At 31.3% G+C, this 25,562-nt stretch overlaps 1 protein-coding gene across 1 annotated transcript in view; it reads left to right on the top strand.

The window, feature by feature from the left end:
* The window catches only part of LOC143228522 (transient receptor potential cation channel subfamily A member 1-like), a 52,774-nt gene that overhangs the window by 1,065 nt on the left and 26,147 nt on the right, over window positions 1–25,562 (top strand). Inside the window, exons 2-14 of the mRNA XM_076459766.1 lie at window positions 672–828; window positions 1,710–1,885; window positions 6,102–6,212; window positions 6,770–6,881; window positions 9,917–10,014; window positions 10,284–10,520; window positions 10,705–10,889; window positions 11,493–11,681; window positions 12,648–12,812; window positions 13,103–13,217; window positions 19,930–20,099; window positions 21,139–21,223; window positions 25,297–25,383. Of these exons, the coding sequence (XP_076315881.1) occupies window positions 672–828; window positions 1,710–1,885; window positions 6,102–6,212; window positions 6,770–6,881; window positions 9,917–10,014; window positions 10,284–10,520; window positions 10,705–10,889; window positions 11,493–11,681; window positions 12,648–12,812; window positions 13,103–13,217; window positions 19,930–20,099; window positions 21,139–21,223; window positions 25,297–25,383 (1,887 nt within the window). The remainder of the gene's footprint in view (window positions 1–671; window positions 829–1,709; window positions 1,886–6,101; window positions 6,213–6,769; window positions 6,882–9,916; window positions 10,015–10,283; window positions 10,521–10,704; window positions 10,890–11,492; window positions 11,682–12,647; window positions 12,813–13,102; window positions 13,218–19,929; window positions 20,100–21,138; window positions 21,224–25,296; window positions 25,384–25,562) is intronic.

The following is a 25,562-nucleotide window of genomic DNA, read 5'->3' as shown; positions in this document are numbered from 1 at the left end:
TCCAATAAAGCACATGTAACGTTGCTATACGTTTTTCAGGCCATATTCAGCAACCTACTTCATTTGTTTGTTTGTCTATTTTGAATTTCGCAAAAAGCTACACAAGGGATATCTGCACTATCCGTACCTAATTTAGCAGTAAAAGACTAAAGGAAGGTCATCAACACCCACCGCTAACTCTTGGGCTATTTTTTTACCAAAAAATAACGAATTTACCCTCATATTATAAGGCTCCCACAGTGAGACGGATTTGGTTAACTAATATATAGTGTAGTTTTGTATGGCATTTTATTCACCGTAATTGTTACCAACTGAATTATATGTTAAAATGTTCTACTAAATGGTTGTTTTTCTTATAATAAACTATTCAAACATACCCTAGTTCCAATGAACGATAAGAAACCTTTTTAATAATTTCTCCCTACTTACGTCAACTTCCTTTTTATGTTTCCTTTTTTTTCTTGGAAATTGATTAAAACATTTTAAACATTGTATACTTTCCACGATATATAATTTTTACGATACGATTGTGTTAATAAATCAATAATAAACACTCACATGTTATCTATCATGTTTCATGGATTCATAACAAATATTTGTTGAATAGAAATTATTCATAAGACAACTGTATTTTGCAAGTAAATTACTGTGAGGTTTCATTTAAAATTTAGGCTGCTTGTACGAAGAAACCTTTTGAGTTTGAAAATATTTATAATAAAATTCCAAATCTGCTGGAGTTTCAAGACAGCAGTGGGCAACACGTTCTTCATCATGCAGCATCTCGAAATAACGTGGACATTGTGCAGTTCATCTTGGATCATGGAGGTGGTAAGTGTTAGTTTACATTCGTCTTTCTGTGGTAATTTCCATGAAAACATAAAATGTTACATCTATTATTGAATTTATTTTGATTACCATAACATTATTTTATTCAGAAATATTTTTGCACAATATGCATGAATAAAATAATGCACTTCCTAAAATCTTACAGACATACTTGTAAAATTATTTGAATATATTTCAATCTGACACCAGGTTGATTAAATTAAAATATATATGTGTATATGTACACACATATGTGTGTGTGTGTGTATATATATATATTTTTTTTTCCTTAAATAAAACACGAAAAACGCTACAAATTTTCAGTGGATTTTAAATCCTAAATTTTAAAGAATGATCTTTTACATTTGTACAAAATATCAGAATAACGATAATAATAATAATAATAATAAACATTTCATTGACCATGTAACAGTTATTGTAGTTTGTTGTTTTAATTTCACTTAGAAGAGCACTACGAGTTTTAGATAATAAATGTCAGTTATTAGAGAATCAATAATTAAATAATAACTGTTATCAGAGAAGTACTGATTAAATAATAACTGTTATTAGAGAAGTACTGATTAAATAATAACTGTTATTAGAGAAGTACTGATTAAATAACTGTTATTAGAGAAGTACTGATTAAATAATAACTGTTATTATGAAGTTTAAATAACATATATTACCTGTAGCAAAGCACTAAATAGCATATATTTATTTTCACAAAGACACTATGTTAATTTAGTTAATATGTACATATTGACCAAGACCACCTAAAAGTATTATGTTTATTGTCATCTTCAGCATGAAGGTAATTTTACAGTAACTTGGTTGTAAGAATCAGATATTCCCGGAAATATACATAAAGATGTTTCTTTTTTCAGACATCAACTCTAGAGACAAGAATGGCAACACGGCGCTTCACTTGGCCGTGGCAAATAACGCCTTGGAAACCTTAAACTGTTTACTTTCTTATCACGCTGACTCCAATGTCCTTAATAAAGACTTGAAAGGAGCCATTCATGTTGCAACAGAGAACAATAAAATACGTTTGTTACAGGTAATCTTACAATGAAGCTCTTATTCTTAAGGTCGCGCATCACTAGGTGATGCAAAATTACGACGTTCTGAAAATTTATAGTGCAATCAAAGTTTTATATGATACAAACAATAGAAGCAACATTTTATTAATTCCTAAGAAATAATGTTTTCGATTAGTACTGAGCTCATATGTGTATTGTAATAAAATCTACATGCAAATGATTCAGAATAAATTAATGATAAGCAAATAATTGAAAAGTTGAGAAAACAGGTATTACTGTATGGAACGTGGTGTTATAGACCTGCTTACTTTTCACGATATCAGTGAGGTAACTTAAAGTCATCTTAAAGATCATCTCACTTGATACTATTTTTAACATGCATTAATATCCGTTATATACAAAAATGCACATTATAAAGATGTAGGTAGACAGTTAGAAACCAAAATTAGAAAAATAACTGCACAACAGCAATGGTTAACAATCGTATATGCAGAATGGATGAAGATGGTTTTCGTCAACTAAAATAAAATTCGTGAAAAATAAAAGGTTTTAAAATCAGTTCTATTATATCGATACTTTCCTTCAAGATATTTGAAAAAAAAAAATCCTTTCTACGATAAGATTGAATAAAACAGGCCATCAGTATGGTTTAAAAACATTTCTATCCACTTATAAGAATTGCAATTTAAAACAAATATTGTATTTAGAAACTGCATTTGAATCACTTAAAGTGGTCACGGCGGGAATCGGGAAGAGCGGGGAAATTTAGGACTAATATTGGGCAATGGCAAAGACTGCAGTGAAGCATAGACGGAAAATGCGTAATTGGTGGGAGGAAAACGGTCTCTTGAAGATTGGAGGATGGGAAAAATAAACATTTCCCTAAACCTCTCATTGTAAGCAATCGTGCGCTGTAAAACTTCAGTGAACTTGAACTATGTTCCTTTTGTCCTTTTGAGACATATCTTGCTATCTGTAATTCCTCATTGTTTGAAATCAGCAAAGTGAAACGCCCTAAAATATATACTTTGCTGCCACAAAAATTAAAATGCTTATGTGAGTTAAAAGATGTCTAAAATCAAAAATTAAGTTTTCTTTCATCATTCATATTCCCGTTTGTACACCAGGAAGTTTAATGCATAGGGTCAGATGAACAATAGTTACATATATTTCACCCTAGATGACAGCACGTTATGACTGATGATACATAGAAGTAAATGTTGGTGGAAACAGTCGGGGCAGTTGGTAATATTCTCTTTTACACTAGGACAATACTAAAAAGCTCATCAAATGAACCATTATCTTGATAATTTGAAGTAGCAACAGAATAATACTTGTGTGTTACCTTATGCAGTTGGCTTTTATTTTCTATATTTTAACATTTTAGACCCTTTAAACGTAGGCTTGGCATGGTCAGGTGATTAGGGAACTCGACTCGTAATCTGAGGGTCACGGGTTCTATTTCCCGTAACACGATATATGCAGCCCTTTAGCCGTGAGGGCATTATAAAGTGATGATCAATCTCACTATTCGTTGGTAAAAGAGTAGCCCAAGAATTGGCTGTGTGTGGTGGTGACTAGCTGTCTTTCCTCCAGTTTTTACACTCCTAAATTAGAGACGTCTAGCGCAGATAGCCCTCGTGTAGTTTTACGCGAAATAAACAAAAAAAGAAAACACCTTTAGGAGTACGTTGACCTACTGGTCGAAATTCTGACCTCATCTCTCAATTATAGGTTTGTATTGCAACCTTTGATATGATCCTAATTTGAGCTATTGTGACAGAAGCTATCCGTTTAGAACAATTATTTTTCAGCAGCGATTTCGGTGATTTTCGTGTTTTTTGCTTTTATTACTCCATACACCTTTGCCATTTATGTTTTAGTCGTATAATACTTGTTAATAAAATTTCCGAAAGATATGACCTTGAATGACCGTAATAGTACTGTCGCAATGTAGGCTCCCCCCACACTTCTTCCCACACTACTAAAATTATTTTTATAAACGTCTTCTGGTGTGTCAGTGATAAGTTTACGGATTTTAACGCTAAAGTTAAAGATTGATTTTATTGATTGACAAAGTGCAGGTAGTCTATTGTGTAACTTTGAGCTAAAATACCTAATTATTTCTAAGGCCCGACATGAGTAAATGGTTAAGGCGCTCGAGTCGTAATCTGAGGTTTGCGGGTTCGAATTTCTGTCATACTAAACGTTCTCGCCCTTTCAGCCATAGGGGCGTTATAATATGATAGTTAATCCCATTATTTATTGGCAAAATAGTAGTCCAAGAGTTGACGGTGAGTGGTGATGACTAGCTGCCTTCCCTTTAGTATTTCACTGTTAAATTAGGGACTGCTAGTGGATATAGCCCTCGTGTAGTTTTGCACGAAATAAAAAAAAAAAACAAAGAACAAAAACAAACTTATTTCTATACTTCTGGCCCTGCATAGCCAGGTGATTAGGCGCTCGACTTGTTATCTGAGAGTTGCGGGTTGGAATCCCTGTTACCATAAACATGCTCGCTCTTTCAGTCGTGGGAGCGTTATAATGTGACGGTGAATCGTTAAAGTTGGCGGTGGATGGTGATGACTAGCTACCTTATCTCTAGCCTTACACTGGTAAATTAGGGATGACTAGCGCAGATAACCCTTGTGTAGCTTTGCGCAAAATTAAAATCAAACGATACCTCTATATTTTTCAATCATTTTCTATTTAATGAACCTTTGAAACATAATATACAACACTGCTGGTAATTTTACATTTTGAGGGAAAAGCTAAGCGTCTACAGTGTTCAAAATCACTTCAAACCCATGCTAAAACATACTCTTAAGTCTTTAACATGTTTAATACGTTTGAAATGTGTGAAAGGCTCGTTGAATTCATCTTCACCTGAAAATAATGTGTTGTTGTTTAGCTCAAAGCTACACAATGGACTATGGGAATAGGTTTGATGACTGCTAAAGAAGTATGGTCCTTTGGACATATTCATCACAAGCATACTCACAAATATTTATATCACAAGACTGCACTGCGATAGAAGTTAAACAGCACAAATCGATAATGTTTGATCCTAAATGAAAGGAAACGCTGTTTCTTTTCTTAAAGCATACTGCTTTTTACAATTATTCATGTCAAATCAATTAAAGTTTGGTATTATTTCGGTAGTCCTTGCGATTTTCGTAATTTTTTCCAATGACCTTGACCTTTAAAAATAATTTCACAACAGATAGAACATACTATATCGTGTAAACTTAGATATTCTAAGCAAGTTCAAAGCTGTTTTAGTGCAAAAATATCAGGAAGTAATAGTTTCAAATAAACTTAAAGCATTTCAGACTTTGTTGCCTTGACAACAAATTTTGAGAAAGTTTTGAGGGTAAGGATCACCACGACAGGGCATTTCTGAAAGCTGACATTATAAACTTTAAGATGAGGCCTGTTGTTGCTTTAATTAATTACCAATCTTACATTAACCTCCCAAAATACGTATACTAAAACCATTTAGTTGCTTAGTCAATATTAGAACAATAAAGTTAATTTAATGTATTTCTTGATTGTTCGTAATTAAGTACAAACCTACAAAATGTGCTATCTATGCTCTGCCCACCACATGTATCGAAACCCGATTTCTTGCCATGTGATTCCGCAGACATACCGTTGTATCACTTGGGAGCCAATTTATTTCTATTGGCCACTTTAAAAATATCTACTACTTCTATTTTTTATCACTTAATTTGCAGTGAGTACGTGAATAATACATATTAGTTCAATGAAGGCAGCTGACAAAAGATGGTAAGTAAAATAACAATAATCGGTCTAGTTTGCTTGTAATAAACACTTGAAGAAAATCTATCTAAGATGTTAGTGAGCATTGACAACATAAACACGAGCGTAGTAAAAGTAGTAATCTGTAGTGAATACAAGAAGAACGAGTGATATAGTGAAGGTGTTTAACATGTTTATTGAAACCAGTTAAACTTTAGTAACAGCTAAAGAATAAATATTAGTTTAATCCGATACGTAACCTATATTAACCATTTGAGAAACAAATATCAACTCTTTGTTTGTAATTAAGCACAAAGTTCTGCCCATGGTTTCTAGCGGTGTGAGTCCGCAGACTTACCACTGAATATTAATTCAATGAAACGAGTTATCGTTTGATTAAAACCTAAAGATTGTAGATTAGATTGGTGTCGATAATATATGTGACTTTCTTGAGGTAATTCAACCCTACAGGGAATGGCCAAGTACAAAAAGAACATTGATGGATCTCTGAAAGGAAAGTTTGGTCGCACAGCTCTACATGTTGCTGCTGCTTCAGACTTTGCTGATTGTGCACGCTTGTTAGTAAGTACCATAATACTACGTGCAATATTTTCAATATAATTAGGTAGTAAGGTAAACACTACTCTAGACCTTAACTTAGAACGTGTTTGTTTTTATGCATACACTATTGACTTTTGTAGTAAATCAACGGTCTTTTCCCACATAATATGACATATATATCATTATTTTAAACTTCATGACTACTCATCTGCATATTCATGATTTCATAAACTAAATTACATTAATTTTGTTTTTATTTTATTACTCTTTTAAATTTAAAACTTCCACAGAAAGTGGTAAGTAGATAGTGTACAGCTGATACTATTCAGATAAAATAGTAAAATTGAAACCTTCCAAAACTACCCTTAGAAATCATGTTACAGGGTAAGAATTTGAAGATTACAGTGAACGGATGACGTACATCCATTTAGTTTAATACCGAAACTAAGTGTAAACATTTACTGTGTAAATAATGAGATGTAACCTTCTATGAAAAACGAAAGAAGATAAATTGTAAATGTCTATCAACTGTTGCTAAAGGTGATTCAATCAAGTTTAAGAAATTAATGTTTTTCAAGATCCGACAGCTTGGTGGACAAATCACTACCCCATGTGACAACGGTTATTGTCCTATCCACGATGCCGTGAAAAATGGATCAATAAACACCATTAAAGTTTTGTTGGAAGAAGGTAAGAGCTTAGTGATAGATTCACTAATGCTTGAAGATGACCTAGGAAGGTCGAAACGCTGTTCTTTCCTTATCAATAAAAGTGTTAATACCCATACAAGGCGTTCTGAAAGACAATATACAGATTCACTAATGGTTTTCTTTTTAGTGTTCGTAATTATGTTATACATCTAACACGAATTTAATCAAAGGTATTACTAGCCTTAACAGGTTATATTATAAAGTTTTCAGGCTTTAAAGAATAGATAAAGTATTATTTTACGTTCCATTCAAGCTTAATTACATGGCTGATTTACTATTTCACAATATACCCTAGGCTCGGTTAATGTGATTTATTTATCTCAAGACTGCTGGTATGGGTATTAAAACTTTTATTAAAATAAAGTAGAGAACAACGGTCGAAACAAACCGTCTTGAGATACATTTTTACTTCAATAATGAGCTATGTGGTTTACGCTTAAATTTCACAAGTTCATTGTCACCAACAGTGTTAATAATTGCTACTTTAATGTCGACCACGATTTTTCTTTTTTACTTCACACAAGTGTCTAATAATTATATAGGTAAGTATACTATATTTAATTAGTTCATTGAAGCCGTCAGTAACATAAGTCTTACCGATGTATCACACGGTACATAATTAAAAGTGGCTTGTGACCCATCGGTAGGCCACATAACATCTAATGTGTTAACGAACTTTACATTGACATCTATATTCCATACCGACTGCGTCTCAACATTATATTAAGTATTCACACAAAATGAAAACCAAACAAAACGGTAAGAAGATTTTTGTATAATTTACTTTTATCCGTTTTTAGAACTCGCAAACAAGCTCTGTAAATTCGACTATGTCAACTACATAGTATAAAATGGCTGGAAGATAGCGTGTCAAATGAGCACTAGAATTGAGTCATACAAGAACTAAAAAGGTTGTTAATCAGATGTAAAGGCAAATAAAGATTCGTTACAATTGTTGGTCAGGGACTTTGTAACTTTAAGAGTACCAATAGCATTCCAATAAACTGAAACTTTTATTTTAATTTATTTTAAAATAATCATTTTCACTCACTAATGATTATTCTATATATTTTTCAATTCAGACGTTACTTGTACTAATTGAACAAATAGTTCGCAGATACTTGTAAATAAAGGAAATGCTTTGCTATATGTGACCAGGGGTCCTGTGAGTTCCTAACTCGAAAATGTAAGATAACATTTTACACACATTGTAATGGTTTATAATAATTTAATCACAAAGTTGGTGACCAAGTACGGTATAATTTCAGTCAAATTAGCCTGCATTTTTAGAAAGATACGTAAATACAACAAGTAATGGATGGTTAATAAACATATAACTCTATTTTGGTTTATATGTTTGTTAGCTTTAGAGCAAAGCTACTTTGGGTTATCTGCTGTGTCCACCGCGGGAAATCGAACCTTGAAATTTCGCGTTGTAAAGTTGTCACAGTTCGCTGATGATGTTGCAGTCTGGAAAAGTGCCCCCCACCATCCATAGCAGCTACAAGTATACAGCCACAACTGATTAGAATAACTGAATACTGGCAAAAACATAGAATTAAAATTAATCTAAGAAAAACCCAACTAGTAGTTTTCACAAAATTAACAAAATACAAAAAAGAACAACCCGAGTTATATATAAACGGAACACTTCTTCAGATTGCTACATCTGCCAAATTTCAAGGATTAACACTTGACTCAAAATTAACATGGATAAACCACATAAATAATATTAGAAAGCCAAACTATGTTAGAAATCTAACTGGTAAAAACAGTGGAGCAACAGCCGACAACATTAAAAAGTTACAAAACATTCATCTGACCTGTAATTGAATATACAGCCCTAACATGGATAAAAGTAACAAAAAACTAGTAAAACCAAACTACAAACGATATAAAACACATTACTCACAACAACATATAAAGTCCCTAGAATAACTTGCTCTTAAAACAGTAACAGATAGACTCCTACATAGTACGTTAAATTATTTGAATAAAAATTGGAGACAAAATGACTTATTATGTGGACTATACAAATACAGCATACATGGCGAAGGTAGTCCTAATCACCTTTCCCCAGTGAATACATATATAAAAAATAAACACAGGTCACCAAATTACTAAAGTAAAGCACACATTAGTTTTAGACTTAATTAAAAACATTGTAGGGTATTTATGTAAATGTCCTTGATTCAAACTTATAACTAATGAAAGTGTAAAGAATTATTGAACTTTTTAAGAGAACTACTATCTTCACACAAATGTATATGTTGATAATACATGAACATTACCCTAAAAGGGACGGAGCAAGTGCAGGTTTACTCTTGCCCTCGTGTAATATTTATAAATACATTTACTAGAAGCTGTATATCAACGTATAGGAGGGAGGAAGAGGTCAAAAGAACCTGACCCTCCTGTGTCTATATACACAAATACTGACAACGAAGGTGGTAAACATTCTCCTGTCTCACGGGGAGACACTTTATCTCATTGTATCCTGTGACAGATCACATTTACCTGGTATTTAGCAAGCATTGTTTTTTTTAATGAGATTTCTGTTTGTTCGTTGTTAGAATTTCCAATACAACAGAAGATATAGTTAATAAAACAATTTATCAAAAAAAAATTAAAGCACATAAAATATAATTATACATCGATATATAGTTTGTTCTATCAGTAAACTTTATAAACTTGGTTTAATACAACGATTCTCAGAATGACTAAATAAATAATTCTTGTAAAATAGTTGCATGAAGTAAAAACAAATAACAATTCAACTTATGTTCCTGTACATGTTTCACTTGTACATTTATTTTAAACAGGAAAGATAATATTTAATTTCGTTTGTTTGTTGTTAACTGCAAAGCTACTTAATAGATTATCCGTGCTGTGCCCACCACAGGTGTTATAAGCCTTCAAACTTACTGTTAAGTCACTGGGTAGTGGGCAAGAGCTAATACCAACCTCGTTTATTTGAAAATTATGTTCTGTATACTTGTTATTATTTTTGTTTAGGGGAACTCATGGGTATTACACAAGTGGAGATGTTGACTCTTCGAGACTTTGAAGGAAACACAGCACTACACACAGCGGTGAACATGGGAAACATCGATGTTCGTAACATATTGTATGGTAGTAAAATAATATATATTGAAGAAAAAAATTCTTAATGCACCAAACGGAATTTTTTGTAAGATTGCCTAACTTCTGCATAAGAATTATACATTACTTTGAAGTAAATTAATAATATATCATTCAGTTTCATAGTTTTTATTACTTCTGTCTGTTTCTGCTTGTAATAAAGTAATAACACAGCTGATGTAAGTTTTCTCATCAGAATGACATATATATATATATATATAACAATATTATTTTTGAGCAGACTTTGATAACCTGTCTTCAACGTGGTTCACCAATAAACATTCAGCAACGTGACTTGTTGACTCCAGTTCACTTAGCATGCGCTGAAGGAGCTACCGAAGTTGTCAGACTAATGTTTACGGCTAAACCCGAGGACAAGATGCTTGTGCTTTGTACCAAAGATGCCCAACAGATGACACCACTTCATTACGCTGCTATATTTAACCATGAGGATTTAGTAGAATATCTTGTGAAAGAGGTAAAAGCCATGTTTTTAGCAACATCGATCATTAGAAATTATAAATTCAATAAGATAATGATAATGTAGTATTTTGCTAACCTTTAGCATAAGAAAATTATTGTGACTAGTCTTTAATACTTGTAATAATAGATTTATGATAACTCAATTAAGGAAGTCAGATACATTTTCTCTTTCCTGCTAGGGAGCAGACATGAAGGCAATAGGTAAGGAAGGACGATCTGTTTTGCTAAATGCTGCCGCTAGAGGCGCTTGGAAAGCTATGACAAAATTATTGGAAATGGGAGCAAATATACACCATAAAGACATGTTAAGCCGCAACTTGCTTCATCATCTCGTATTGTATTGTGGATCAATGGAGGATTTCTTGTTAAACTTAGAAAAGGTATAAAAGCATATTATATCGAGCTTGTAATTAATTTCTTGAACAAAATTATCATAAAATGTTATCGAAACAAATATATCCAAATATATCTGTACACATATCTATGTAACTATTTATCTTTATATTGTGTTTTGATTATAATAGCATAGTTTTTACGCATTCACTCATAATCTTTTCCACATTTGTAATTATTTATATATGCAAAACTTTAATACCTTATTTACATTCAAAATTATGTGTGCGATTGCAAATGCTTTTAGTTCGCGTCAATGATATTTAAATATACGCAAGATAATCTAAACACAATTGGAACCACTCATACGATTTCAATTCTCTGTATTATTTGTTTCAGATTCATCTGTTTATTTTATTTGCACAATGTGTTATTTGAGCTGCATATGCCGAGGGGTGATGGTAGAATCTTATGGTTATAATACTTATTTTTACACATATGACTTTAATTGTTTGTAAAAATACGATTATAGTTATTAATTACAAAGAATTTATATAAAGTATTTGTAATGTATGTATACATAAAAATACAAAGCTTATAAAGTTTCAAAGAAAGGCTAATACTAAGTCGTTAGTATTTTCTATCAGGATTACAGAACTGAACTCGCTAAGCTTGTAAATGAGAAGGATGTATTCGGATGTACACCAACTCACTACGCTTCGAAAGAAAGAAAGTTGGAGATTATCAAGATTCTGTTTGAGTTTGGAGCTCAAATTAACGTGAACAATAATAAGCTCCAGTCACCTTTGCATTTGGCTGCAATGTAAGGCCTCAACGGATTTATTTTATTTATTTATTTTTTGGAGAAAAGCAGTAATTCACTAAATTATAGCAAATCTCGTAGGCTAAGTGACGAACTTGTGTGTAAAATCTGGTCTTAAAGCAAGTAAGAACAAACTTATTGTTCTCACAAAATGTTTGAATGCATATGACGTCCATTATGTAATAAAAACATTTATTAAGAAAGAAAATAAATAGAACAACGTAAAGGGTTTGGCGTTCAGATTTCCCATACAGTAAGTACTTTGGAAGTAAAGTGTATAACTATACTACAATTATCAGAACGTCCAGGGTCTGAACTTATGATCTAAAAATTAGAAAAATGCATTTTATTAACATTCTTTTGTTTGTTTTATTGCCGAGGCACATAGAACGACTCTTAGTTTGTTTATTTTCAAGTACAATCTTTTAGCTCTTAGCTTCTCCATCTATTTATCAATTTGACATCTCATTACATTCTGGAAACATGAAAACAGACACTTTCGATTGATGTACTTGACCACTCCTAAGTTTCGTTTACTCTACTCCTGTCCAAAATAATTTAAATTTCAAGGTAAGCTGATAGAAGTCCTAATGAGTAAAACATTCAATTGGATATACGTTGGATCCACATTTGGTATTGCTGACACACAAAAACAAAACTAATAAAAAGGAAACTAATTCTCATACATTAACTAACTTTAATTCTGTCTAAAAAAATTCTACTGCCGTGGCTATTGAAGATTGCTTTCGTTTTAAATTTTTGTTAGGATGTAAATTGTCGCATTAATTATGTCCGACAAGAAATCGGTTTGATGTTACAAGTTACACACACATAGAAAACTATTTACATGGATTTTATGTTAATAATATTCTGATAGTATATATATATATATGTATATATATTTAATTATAGTATTGCAAGAAATTATACGAGTAGTCAATTTGACAATATGTTTTCTCTTTCCAGGTTTGGTCAATATCACATTATCTGTTATATGCTTCAAACGACAAAGGGCTATATTGTCATCAACGACTCGGATAGTAAAGGAATGACACCTTTACACATTGCTTCCCAGCACGGACATACTCATGTGGTTAAGTTACTGTTAAGTCAAGGAGCACTTATCAACTAGTATGTAAAATGTTCATCCCATCGCTCATGTTGTTTTTGCTTTTTTACCGTTCCATTTCATTAAATGTATTATTCTGGTTACACATGCTTTATTATTCACACATTACAGATAAAATCTCGGTTTAGGATAAATAAAGTTTCTTTGAACGTTACTGATGAGATACAGATAAATTGAAATCTAATACTTTGTAACCAAAGACGTAAACGGCTAAAATTTACACTTCATCAATTGAAGAAAATACGTTTGTTATATTGGAAGTTGTGCTAATTTTTATTATACATAAATTTAGTGATTACAAGGGCCGAACTGCTTTTCACTACGCTGCCCAGAACGGCTTCACTAACACCATGGACAAGATATTTTGCGTTCACTCTCACGTGCTAAATCAGACAGACAGAGAAGGGGTAAGTTTCATAGTTTTTATATATTCTTTATGACAATAAGTTACAGGTGTTTGTAATTCAGTTGAATCATATAATAATATGATTTACATGAAGTTTTAATCCTGACATTATTGATGCTGTCCGTGTTTGAATGGCATTATAAACATTTTTTTTCAAATTATATGGACAATTTGCCTGTAGGTCCGTGATTTTGTTGCTTTAGGATTAATATGAAACACACAAGAAAAGTAAACAAAAACATTCTCAGTATTGCAAATATTTCTCATTAAATACCACTGGGTTTAAGTATAGTATTGACAGAAAATGAGACTGAATGTTGTAATAAAAAAAGCATAAGATTACTGAACAGATGCAACACCCTGTAACTATTGTCTCATGCTGAGTCGTCATTTTTTCTGCGCTATTGTGGACCTTCTTGCACGAAAATAAATAGTAGACACTTTAAGTATAAATTCAATACACATTGAACATTGATCTGAATTTTTTCTTGTACAATTTTATAATGTGTAAAATGGATTTCAGGACCAAAGAAAAGTATGATGGCCAAAACGTTATTCACGATTATAAAGATGACTGATTATCAGTAAAGGTTTGTATATAACAAGTAGGTATACTTAGCTAATATTAATATATAATCTTTTTATGAAATAATATATTATGAAGGTAGTAGTATTGAAGTGGACCAACAAGAAATTGCACTTAAAGAAAAATGGAAGCATTTGGATTCTAACCAACTTTAATACTTATTTGATTTGATACTACTAGCATTTGTTTGTTTATACGTAAAAAAAACAAAACAATCGAACAACTTTGTGCAAGGAACAGTTGTAGAAAATAAAACTAAAAAATTCATAAGTAATGACTTGTGGTAGATTTACTTAATATCCAAAAAGCTTTCAGTACGATAATGATGTAATACTGACCAATGATGCTTATTATGAGATCAAAATTTTCCTTTGGATAACGTTTTCATCTCATAATAAGCATCGTAGCACAGATAGCCCTCGAGTAGCTTTGTGCGAAATTCCAAAACAAACAAACAGTAAGCATCGTCAATAGTCCGAGAAATTTAGGATGTTAATATTTTTTCCTGAAACTATAAAATTGAATCAAAATACGCTGTACAAAAACGTAAAATATATCTTTAATATGTCACGTTTATCGCGTATTAGGTTTTATGATATTTTATTCTGCCTAACGCTAGACGATTTTACTACGAATGAGGGAAATTCTCGTGGTAAAAGTGTTAATGCAATCTCAGTTAACTTCGACACTGATTACTAGTAGATATGGCTCCAGTAATTTTCTTATGAACCCTGGGTAGTGGCTAAATCTCGAACGAAATATAAACATGACGTCATAGCTGAAACTTGTCCAAATTTGAAACATTGTGATGCAATTAGATGCAGTATAAATTGTTTCAATTTTAAAGTATATTTATATGAAGTATAATTGTATTTATAAGAATTATAATTGGTAATTGCTAGGTTAGGTTAAATTCGTTGTAGTTTAATTAAACAAACAAATAAGCTCTATGACGATATGTTTCATTTTGTTTGAGATTTAGATGTACATTTAAAAAAAATGTAAAAATAATAAGGTTACCCTTTTCCTCTATAAAAATATGTTTATCTAGTGGCCTAGCCTTTTTCCACAAATTTTTATTTTTGGCTTCGTTATGGCAACGTTGGTCTCGATTCAACATGTCATTGTATAATGATAAAACCCAAGTGCTTGAACGAGTTTTCATTAAGAAGATAATTTGTGTCCGTGAAAATACTTTTGAACTGCCAAAGATATAATAATATGTTTTTAGACAAATTAATAATTAATTGTCACTTTTATAATGGATAAGTGACTGAATATCAGTAATAAATCTGATACGAGTAAAAATCTTCCTAGGCCTAGGCTTAACACCAATTCGTCGGTATTATCATCGTGTACAAACACTTCAACGCAGGCTGATGCAAGAATTGCCGAAACAAGAAAGAAAAGAAAGTATGATGAAAGTTTTATTGAATACAGTTTTACATGGACAGGTAATGAAGATGGACCTGGTGGGTTGTGCGTTGAATGTGAAACAGTGTTAAGTAACAGTAGTTTACATCCAGCAGAGTTTAAATGGCATCTAGAAACCACTCTCAATTTAAAAATCCAGTTTTCGAGTATTTCAAAAGAAAGTGTTTGCAATTAAATGCAAGGAAAGCAACATTTCTTTCGTTTGTCCAACAGGACAACAAAGGTGCTCTTATTGCTTCATATCGTGTTAGTTACTGTATTACAAAAGCAGGTGAAGCTCATACAATTGCAGAAGATTTGATAAAACCATGCGCAGAAAATTTGGTAGAGTGCACGATTGGCGAGAAATTTCTTTAAAACATTAACTCTGTACCCCTTTCTGACAACTCAGTTTTTCAAAGAATCAAGGATATGTCAGCAAATTGTTTAACAGAATTAATAAGGCGAGAAAAGCGAGTCCAACTTTTTCGCTTCAGATGGATGAATCAACAGATGTCGCAAGCTATGCGATGATGTTGCTTGTGTTTGTTCGCTATATTCACGAAGCTAGTTTTGATTTGTTTGTTTGTTTTTGAATTTCGCACAAAGCTATTCAAAGGCTATCTGTGCTAGCCGTCTCTAATTTAGCAGTGCAAGACTAGAGGGAAGGCAGTTAATCATCACCACCCACCGCCAACTCTTGGGCTACTCTTTTACCAATGAATAGTGGGATTGACCGTAACATTATAATGCCCCCACAGCTGAAAGGGCTAGCATGTTTGGCGCGACGGGGATGCGAACCCGCGACCATCAGATTACGAGTCGCACGCCTTAACACGCTTGTCCATTCCGGGCCTACTAGTTTTGAAAAGACATGCTAACTTGCAAACCTATGCCTACTCAAACAACAAGCGAAGAAATATTTAAAATGATCGATTTATTTATGGAAGAACATGAAACTCAATGGCAGCTTTGTTCAAGTATTTGGTACTGATGGGGCTGCAGCTATGATTGAAAAATTTTCAGGCGCATTGACACGCATAACAAAGAAAAACCTGGACATCGAGGTATCCACTGCTGTCTTCATCGTCATGCACTTGCAATGAAAAGAATGCCAGAAAATTTAAAAGAGGTATTGAGTGATGTCATAAAAATAGTTAATTGTATCAAAGTATCAGTTACTAACTTTATGTGGCAATAAAATTTTTCCGCCCCTTCTTTCTATCCATTTATGAAGTGTTGAAACAATGAGTTCATCATCCTCCTTACATAGAAACACTCTATGTATGGATGTGATCACATGAGGAAATTTGTATCTCCTAACTCACAAAGTTTAGTAAGTCTAACTTTTTTTGGTCTACACAGACTATGTTATATTGGTTGTTTCGTTGACTTTTAAAAGTTAAACAAAAGATGTTTTACCAAACTTTGTCTGAAAGAAGCTATGAACATGTTTAGAAGTTTATTCTATAGTTTCAGAATATTTGTGAACATGAAAAATTTTGGAGATGTATTTACTGGTGATAAACTATTTGGTTATGCAGAAAAATAGTTGTACGTCATAAATTTGGATGCGAATCATAAATCTGGTATTCACTGGGTTTGTATTTACATTGGTGAAGATGAGAAGAAAATACATATTTTGACAAAATATTAGGACAGCATTCACATAATCTCAACATAATAAAGTCTCCAATAAAAACTGTGAAATGTAAGTTTACAACAAACAATTCTGCAAGAACCGTATTCGTGTGTGTGTGCGCGCGCGTGTGAGTGGTCAACATTGTATATAATATGCTTATTAGCATCATCGACATGTGCACAAGAATGTCCATTCCTCAAAAATTTACGGAAAAATGTTAAATGTTATTATTCTATAATAGTGATTAAAGATATTTATTACATAGTAAAAAGTAAGTTGTGTTCTCATTACAATAACGGATAGTAACAGATTTGGTAAAATACTACGGAGAGTAAGATTGTTATTAAAATAATGTCGTCGTTTTAAAGTAATTAAATCTATACCTTTACGACGTAATTTGATGTAGAGATGTAATGTCGACCCTTGTAAAACACACGTAATATAAAACCATAAAGTATCATATGTAAAATAAAATATTTTGTCTAGTTAATTGATATCATAAAGTCAAACTTTTGGAAGTGTAAGTTCTAATTATTGCATGTTATTTAAATAAGCGTCCTTTTTCAGAACGATTTACATAAAAATGGTCAAAATACTTTGATACATAAACACTCCTACATTCGAAGTTTACCTCATTCAAACTAATTCTCATTATCTTAAAGCGTAGATTAGGCATGCTTCTAGGAATTCTGTTAAATATAGATATTTATTTCCGTTTCAATAGTTGTGTGTTCTTGAATGCACGTTTATATCTAGAATAATTGTAGACATATGTAATATGTGATCGTTTTGGAGCAGGAATTCTGTTCTTGACTCTGAATTATTAGTTAGTTAAAATAATTCCCTTATTTCCTTATTATTTTAATAATTTTCTTATACCTTTTCTCGCACATTCGTGCTAGTGTTTCTGTATCAAAGCAGTAGAATAAGGTCGACGTGAAACGACGGCATTTGACCTAATTATTTTTCTCAAAGTACTTCCTTATTACGTTGTTTAAAACTATCGACGAAACGCCGTTCTTCAGTAATATCATTTGATTTTCATTAGCTGATTTTGATAATACAAAATATTACTGCATAACTGAAAACCCCTTTCAATCAGAAAGTACAAGAAATTCTTTTTAACGCTATTTGGAATAAAAATGTCAACAATAAATCGGCTATTGTATTTTTTGTGATAACCAACAACTTCAAACCTTTCTTTTTATGTGCTGTTAGTATATTGAACGTGTTTTCGCACATTAAATCCACATTTTTCTTCAGAATTTTCATATACCATTTCACTCTATCATTGATCAGTCACTCAAGCATTATGATATACTCACCAATCACTTTAACTTTTTATTTAAAGTTTTCTAGTATGCTTGTATTCAACTTTGTGTTTTTGTTTGCTAATTAATTTTCATCCAGAGAACTATATTCAAGAAGCCTTAAATCAAGAAATGATTAAACAATTCTTATCAGGACAATGCTAAATAAAACGTGACTATACATAATTTTTATCTAAATAACCATTTACAAGTAGTGTGAATTAAATATGATTAAATAGTTATTTTATGTACCGTGATAAATATAACATGATTATAAATTATTCTTATTTGGACAATTATGTCCAAATAAACAAATTGTACTAGCAAAACATTACCAAGTAGTTTCAATCAACCATGACAGAATAATTTATCTGAAAGTTATTTCTTAGAAGCCTCAATAAAGCATTGTTTTTCTTAAAGTTTGTTATGTGAGCCAACCATAATAGCATAATGTTTATTTGGACAATAATCTCCAAAAGGGTTAAATCAGGTATTTGAAGAAATACAACAGAAAGTCTTAAGTTAAGCACAACTAGGAAATCTTCATTTGAACAGTCGACAGTAAGTAGCATCGGACGAGAAGCAACTAAACATATACGTGAACAGTATCAACAAAGCCTTAAATCAAACGTAATTATTCATTAATTAACTAAAAGTGTGATTTCCTACCACAAACAAAAAACAAATGTTTATTAATATGAACTTTCGATTGCAGCAAAGTGCCTAAATAGAATGAAACTAATAATGAAGAAAGTAACGAGTATAGTTAATTAAATATACATTTCTTACTTTTTTATTTATAAAGATCAGAATCTGTTTTGAATCAGTTAGGTACCGTCGCTGTTAACACGTAATTTTAGCCAACTATATCTATATATTTGATATAGTTCAGCCAGTTTAGGAATTTACGTTTGGTCCTAAATCCTTTTATTACAATAAAGCAAAACGATGTCTACCGTAAGAGTATGAGATAATAAAAGTAGGTATATCAAGTAGAAAAAGAAAGAATGATTAAATTATATTATAACTTACTTAACATGTGTTTCACCAGTCGCAATCTTAAGCAGCTAAATGACAAAGAGACAAAGTCAGTTCGATCCCAAACACGCGTATTTGTTATCTGACGAGATATCTTTGAACGTGTTAATAAAGGAACACAAACAAGAAAATATGTGTAGTGAGAATATGCTTTAACACTCTTTACCCCCCAGTGTTTTGTATGATTTCCAAGTGTCTACATACTATAGCAGTATCCTTGAAATCTGGTCTAAACTGTGTGCAACAAATAGTTTAGACTTGGGGTCTGAATTGTATATTTAATAAAAGAACAAAAACATTTGAAACGTAACATTAATTTTATCATCTTTTTAAAAAGAAACATGAAAACTTCAAATATACATTTTAAACAATTAGAAGTATTAATACTTTAAATTTAGGAAAGATCTTCAGGTTTTGTTGAATTTACTAAGCAATTATCTTTACTTTTTCTTGCATTATAATATACGACTTCTCAAAGTATAACTTAATAACATGGACATCACACAATTTTAATATAAAAGTTGTAAGAAGCAAATGTCCCCAGTGATTGAATGGTAAAGTTACGGATTTTCAACCTTAAATATATGGTTCGATCACTCATGTTTGATAGACAGTAGATACTATATTTGTATCTTTATGCAAATATTTATTTCCAGTTTGAAAAAAATAATAGTGTGTAGCGTGAATAATCGTACTAAACGTTAAATGCTTTTATTTATTTCAGAATACAGCATTACACCTAGCAACAATGTATAACAAGGCGAATGCAGTGAAACTTTTACTTTCGCTCAACTGTAAGATTTCACCAAATGCTCATAACATGACCGCAATTGATATTATGCTGTTCTACAAGCATAGTGCTACTGCTGTGGTAATGGTGACGCACAAGACTCGGTAAGCTTACAACTTTATAAAATTTATTCTAGATAAATTAGTCACTCATAGTGATTTATATACTTTGAAATCACTTCATATCATCAGTCATATTTTTCAAAACGTGACTCTTTTATATCTGTTATGAATTATGAACAAGTAAAACGAATATTAATCAAAACTGCAAACAAGATGAAATTTGAACCAAAAATTATATTTGGAACAAAAGACTATTGTAATAAGGTTTAACACAGAGTAATTGTAATACTTAAGAGACAGTAATCTTTGTAGATCCTTCCATTTGTAAATAAAATTATTAAAATTCAAAAATGTAACATTGACTTAGAAATTTGTTATGAATGTATTGTTATTTGTTGAATGTAGTTAATTTATATATTCTGGTAATTTTGACTTGTTAATCCGTTTAAGCTAAATTATGACTTAAAATAAAGCTTATTTTATTTAGAATATTCTTGAAAATTAATTATTAAGAGCTCAATAGGAGATTGTAATATGGAACGTAAAAAAACAACAACAATTTTTAACCCCAGGAATGTTTTAAAATTCACTATGAAGAAAAAGTACTTTAGAAACGTTATTTAAAAATACATAACTTATTTTATGGATGCAAAATTTTCTGTATACAAAATTGGCGTATTGTATCTTACTAAATTTATTTTTTGACAAGAAGACTTGAATAGTTTTTGATCTGATAAAAGTTTGTTAAACAGGCAATTGTATTTTCCTTTTGAACTAAAACTTTGTTAGTATTGTTAGTACTTTCTCTCTAATGTCATTGCCTATTTTCAGATCAATCTTTATCTAATATACTCTATATTACTGGTTGATCCTTTACTAATTAATGCTATATCATACTTTAATTTACAACAACACATAATGTAATGTTTTTCTACAAAACCAACTGTTAAAGAGATTTGCTAATATTATTACTGATATTGTGCGAAAGACCTTTTCTGGGAATTTAAGTGTTTTAAATATAATAGGTCTAATACCGATGTCACCTGATAAATATAAATCAAATTAATGTTATTGCTTGCAGGTGGCAGGAAATAATGCAATACAAACCTATACGATTTCACAGTGTGGTTGAAGGACTCATAGCCTTAATGCCAGAAGTCATGATGGTATATTTTTTTATTGTCTGAGCTTTTAAAGTTTTATAGAAATAATGTTTATTGTAAGAATAAATAATCTGAAAGATAAATATTCGTTTTTACATATAGTGAAAGTGCAAATATATTCAAAATAAAAATCAATACAAATAAACAATTTTTTCTATATAGGCATTAGAGGAGTTCAACGTCTAATGCATGGAAAATAATTTTATTATTATTTCTACTTCAACGAAAGCCTGGTTAACTAAATACCCAGACGCTACAAACATTTTCATAACGTCTTTCAAATATTCTGTTTAATTTTATCATGATGTTATTTGTGATAATTTTACAGGTCGTTTTGGACAGGAGTGTAAAACAATCTGGAACCAACAAAGTTGCGGATATATTTTGTGTAAGTTATAACGTTTATTAGTTACATATACATTATTTGAAATTAATATTATTTATCTAGTAATAATTTCTTGTATATACACGTTCACTTTAGGTTTCTATCTAAACAGGAAAGAGAAACACGAAGACAGTCGCTTATATTCCGGAAACAATTGATTCAATATATTTACAATTTTCATTTTATTTGTATCATAAAAAAAAAATTGTTTGAAATTTCATTTCGTGATTAAATACCATTGAGAAAGACAATTAATCAACAAAAACGTATGAAACCTGACAGTCATTAGTAACGTTAGAACTTTGTTTTATAAGCACAAGGTGGTTCTCCTCCAGTTTTCGCTGTATTGTCGCTTGATGTTATTTGGGTGTTGATCACCTTTGTGCCAGTATTCTTGTTGATGTTTACGGCTCGGTCTCTTGAAGCAATTTCAAACTCTAACGGTGTTTAACAGTTTTCGGGAACATAGAGGAAGTACGTCTTATTCGATCAATTGCAATCTGAATATTTCGGGAGAAAAAACTGTTTATTTTGGTTTAAATTTCGCGCTAAGTTACTTGAGGGTCATCTGCATCAGTTGTCACTAATTTTACAGTGATATACTAGAGGGAAGGCAAATGTCTTAGAACTGCTATTTTACTAAAGAATTGTGATTTTGAATGTCACATTATAACGTCCATAGAGTTGAAAGTAAGACCATGTTCTGTGACGGGGATTCAAACTTGCGGCCCACAGATTGCGAAGGTGATGCAACTTCGAAAACATTTGTTTGTAGTATTTCAAGAACACAATCTTGGCCATATCCATTGCTGACAAGGTGTTTTGCCCTATACCAGATATATTTGGGCTGGTTAGGATATAATAAACATTGTAGAGTGAGAACGTCCTTAACATAAGCCATTTGTTAGAATAACAATTGAAATTGTGTGAATACCATTTTTTAAAACTAGGCGAAGGATGGTTATAATTGACTGTATTTGTTATAAAATATTGAGTTTTTTTTGTCAAAATTTCTTTATTCCGCTCTTTAGGGTTTTTTCACAAGAATTGAATAAGAAATTTATATCATAACAGCTGTTATTATAATAAATAGCAGCTATAAGTTCATACTTATAGCAACGTAATAGGGAATTTGGGATCATAATCACCTAGGATAAATAAAACTCTCAATAAGTAAAATAGGCTTTGCAAAGAGAAAAGCTATATTTATTAGGGATAGCCTTTAGATATACGCTTTAAATATAAAATGTTATAAAATATCAATGTAGTTTTAAAATTAACTACCGTGAAGTACAAACTTTACTACGAAAACCAATGCACTGGATTTAGGTCTTTCTAAGGGGTTGATGAAATTGTGTAACATGCAATGTTACGTATTACGATTTGAAATAGCTTGAAACTGAGTTAACTGATAATTAAATTTAGAAGTTAATTAACTATTATCGGATTTATCAAATTTCTCTCTTATTACACATATATTTGATATGCAAGCAATAATACAATTTATAATACAATCAATGTCTTCATAAAGATACCAACGTCCGATGTTAACCTAATGAAGTTAAACGGTTTCGTGTTCGAAATTTATAAACGTTCCTGGTCAAATTTCTTTAATTTTCTGATTAATAGGCGTTAACCACAGTTATAATTTCTGTGGTTTATAGTATACTAACTGTATAAAAAAACAAACGACAATATATACTGTCTCTCTGCGTGTGGGGATGTTTACTTTTTAAAAGCCTGATAGGAGAGTTTTTAGAAATTTCAGCTAAGGCAACAATAGTGGTATTTACATTGTTGATTTTTTATGTTCGAGAATTTTCTACAAATTTAGTGAATAAGCGAAATTTCACAATGTACATTTAACGGTATAAATTACATGCATTTGTATATATTAAACTAAAACAAATATTGATAGTAAAATAAATATATAATAGTAAATCAGTTACAACACTTACTTCCATAATTATGCACTAACTGAAGGAACATATTTGAATGCAATTAAATTCAATTTAAAGTGAACTTCTGAGTAACGCGTTAATTCGTAATAGCTTTTATGTGTCAAGTTATCAAATGTGAGTTTCTCATTAAAAGGAGATACCAGGGTAAATACTTTTTTATGATTATCTAAATAACGTTTGACCTTCTAAGTCTGTTCAATTTGCCTAAGAAATTATATGCACTTGGTAAAATAAATAATAACGGAAATGTTTATAAATATTTGAAAGATCAAGTGACCCATGTTATCAACTTTCAGCTTTCTATACTTACATAAATAGAGCATTCAACTATTATTTTTTTACAATTAATTTAAAAAACAAACCCAATTACGTAAAAAAAAATATTACTAATGGCAAAGATTTTGATGCTCACATCATTGAACGTTCAAAGAGAAAAAATGTAATTCAGACTTGACAACATAATATAGTAGTTTCAATAGTTCTTATGAAAGAAAACTAATAGTTTAGTAGTGTCACTACCAAGTATACCAGGTGTAACTAGCCAGACTGCCAGTTTATTCAGCAAACATAACCTTATTCCTAATTTGAAACCAAATATAAAATTAAAACAATATTTCCTGATGCTGGAATTAAATATATAGGTAAAAATATGTGCATGAAATTAGAATGAAAGCAATAAAAATTATTGTTCAGATGCAATACAATTTTAAAAATCGTCTTAGTGTTTTGAATTTCGCGCAAAGCTACACGAGAGCTATCTTCGTTAGCTATCCCTAATTTTGCAGTGTAAGACTAGGGAGAAAGCAGCTAGTCATACCACCCACCGTCAACTCTTGGGCTACTTTTTTTACCAATGAATAGTGGGATTGACTGTAACTTTATAACGCTCCTACGGCTGAAAGGGCGAGCATGTTTGGTGTGATGGGGATTCGAACCCGCGACTCTCGGATTGCCTTAACCATCTGACCATGTCTGGCCTTGTCTTAAAGAAGTTAAAGGATACTCTTACAACAAAACATATTAATTTCTCCATTTGCTCAATATGATGTAGAAACAGTTAATTCATAAATTTCCACAAAACAATAATTCTTTGTTAAGTAGAGACAGAAGATTAGCTTTTTTAAATGTGTGGCCCGTAAGTCCATACCCATCCATATGTTATTATGTTATAGTCAATTACGCATGTATTATAAATTTGTTTCTTTTTTTTCAGAGAAATATGGCCAATATAAGCCGATTTACACTTGAAGAGCGTATTGTGCATAATATTATGCAGCGAGAATAAGGGACAGCACACAGATACACTGGACACATAAGATATATGGATTGGTACGGGCCTCCCTGTTTATACGTACCATCTCTTAAAGTTTATAATGAATTAAGCCTCTTTCACTTCCAGCCACACCATTGCCGTGTATCATTTTGTTCCATATGGCGGCATCGTTACGCTGTTTACAAATGTAGAAGAATTATTTTATATTGGCCGTTGCTCAAATAGTTTTCATGTGTATTTTGAGAGCTTATTTCTATTTTCTGCTTTATAAACTATCAGTTTTATTGTAATGTTATATTACATGTACATACATACAATCATTACTATTTATATAATTTATATAAATAGTAATTTATATATTTTGCAGAGAAAATTATATACTGCAAATTTATTGAGTTATATTTTAGTTTTCTAGGTATAAAATTTATGGCGTGTTTTTTTTGGTTTTCTCATTCAGGTACAATACGACTTCCAAGTACTTGAAGATGTTTCCAATGTTGGCCCATCATTCATGATTAAGGAAAGACACTTACCGGTAGTTAATGTACGTAAATTTCACAAGGAAAAAAATACCTTTCTAAACCACAATGTAAATTTTAGGTTAACTAAATCAAAGTAATACTTGTACCTTTGGGTGAATGTGCTGTTTGTTCGCGACTATGCATAAAACTACATGAGAGGGTAACTGTGTTATGCCAATCGTGAGTATTAAAACTCAGTTTT

Source organism: Tachypleus tridentatus, chromosome 10, assembly GCF_004210375.1.
Source record: "Tachypleus tridentatus isolate NWPU-2018 chromosome 10, ASM421037v1, whole genome shotgun sequence".
Lineage (NCBI taxonomy): Eukaryota > Metazoa > Arthropoda > Merostomata > Xiphosura > Limulidae > Tachypleus > Tachypleus tridentatus.
The sequence above is the reverse complement of the archived record's forward strand: the minus strand, read 5'-3'. Positions and strand labels throughout refer to the sequence as shown.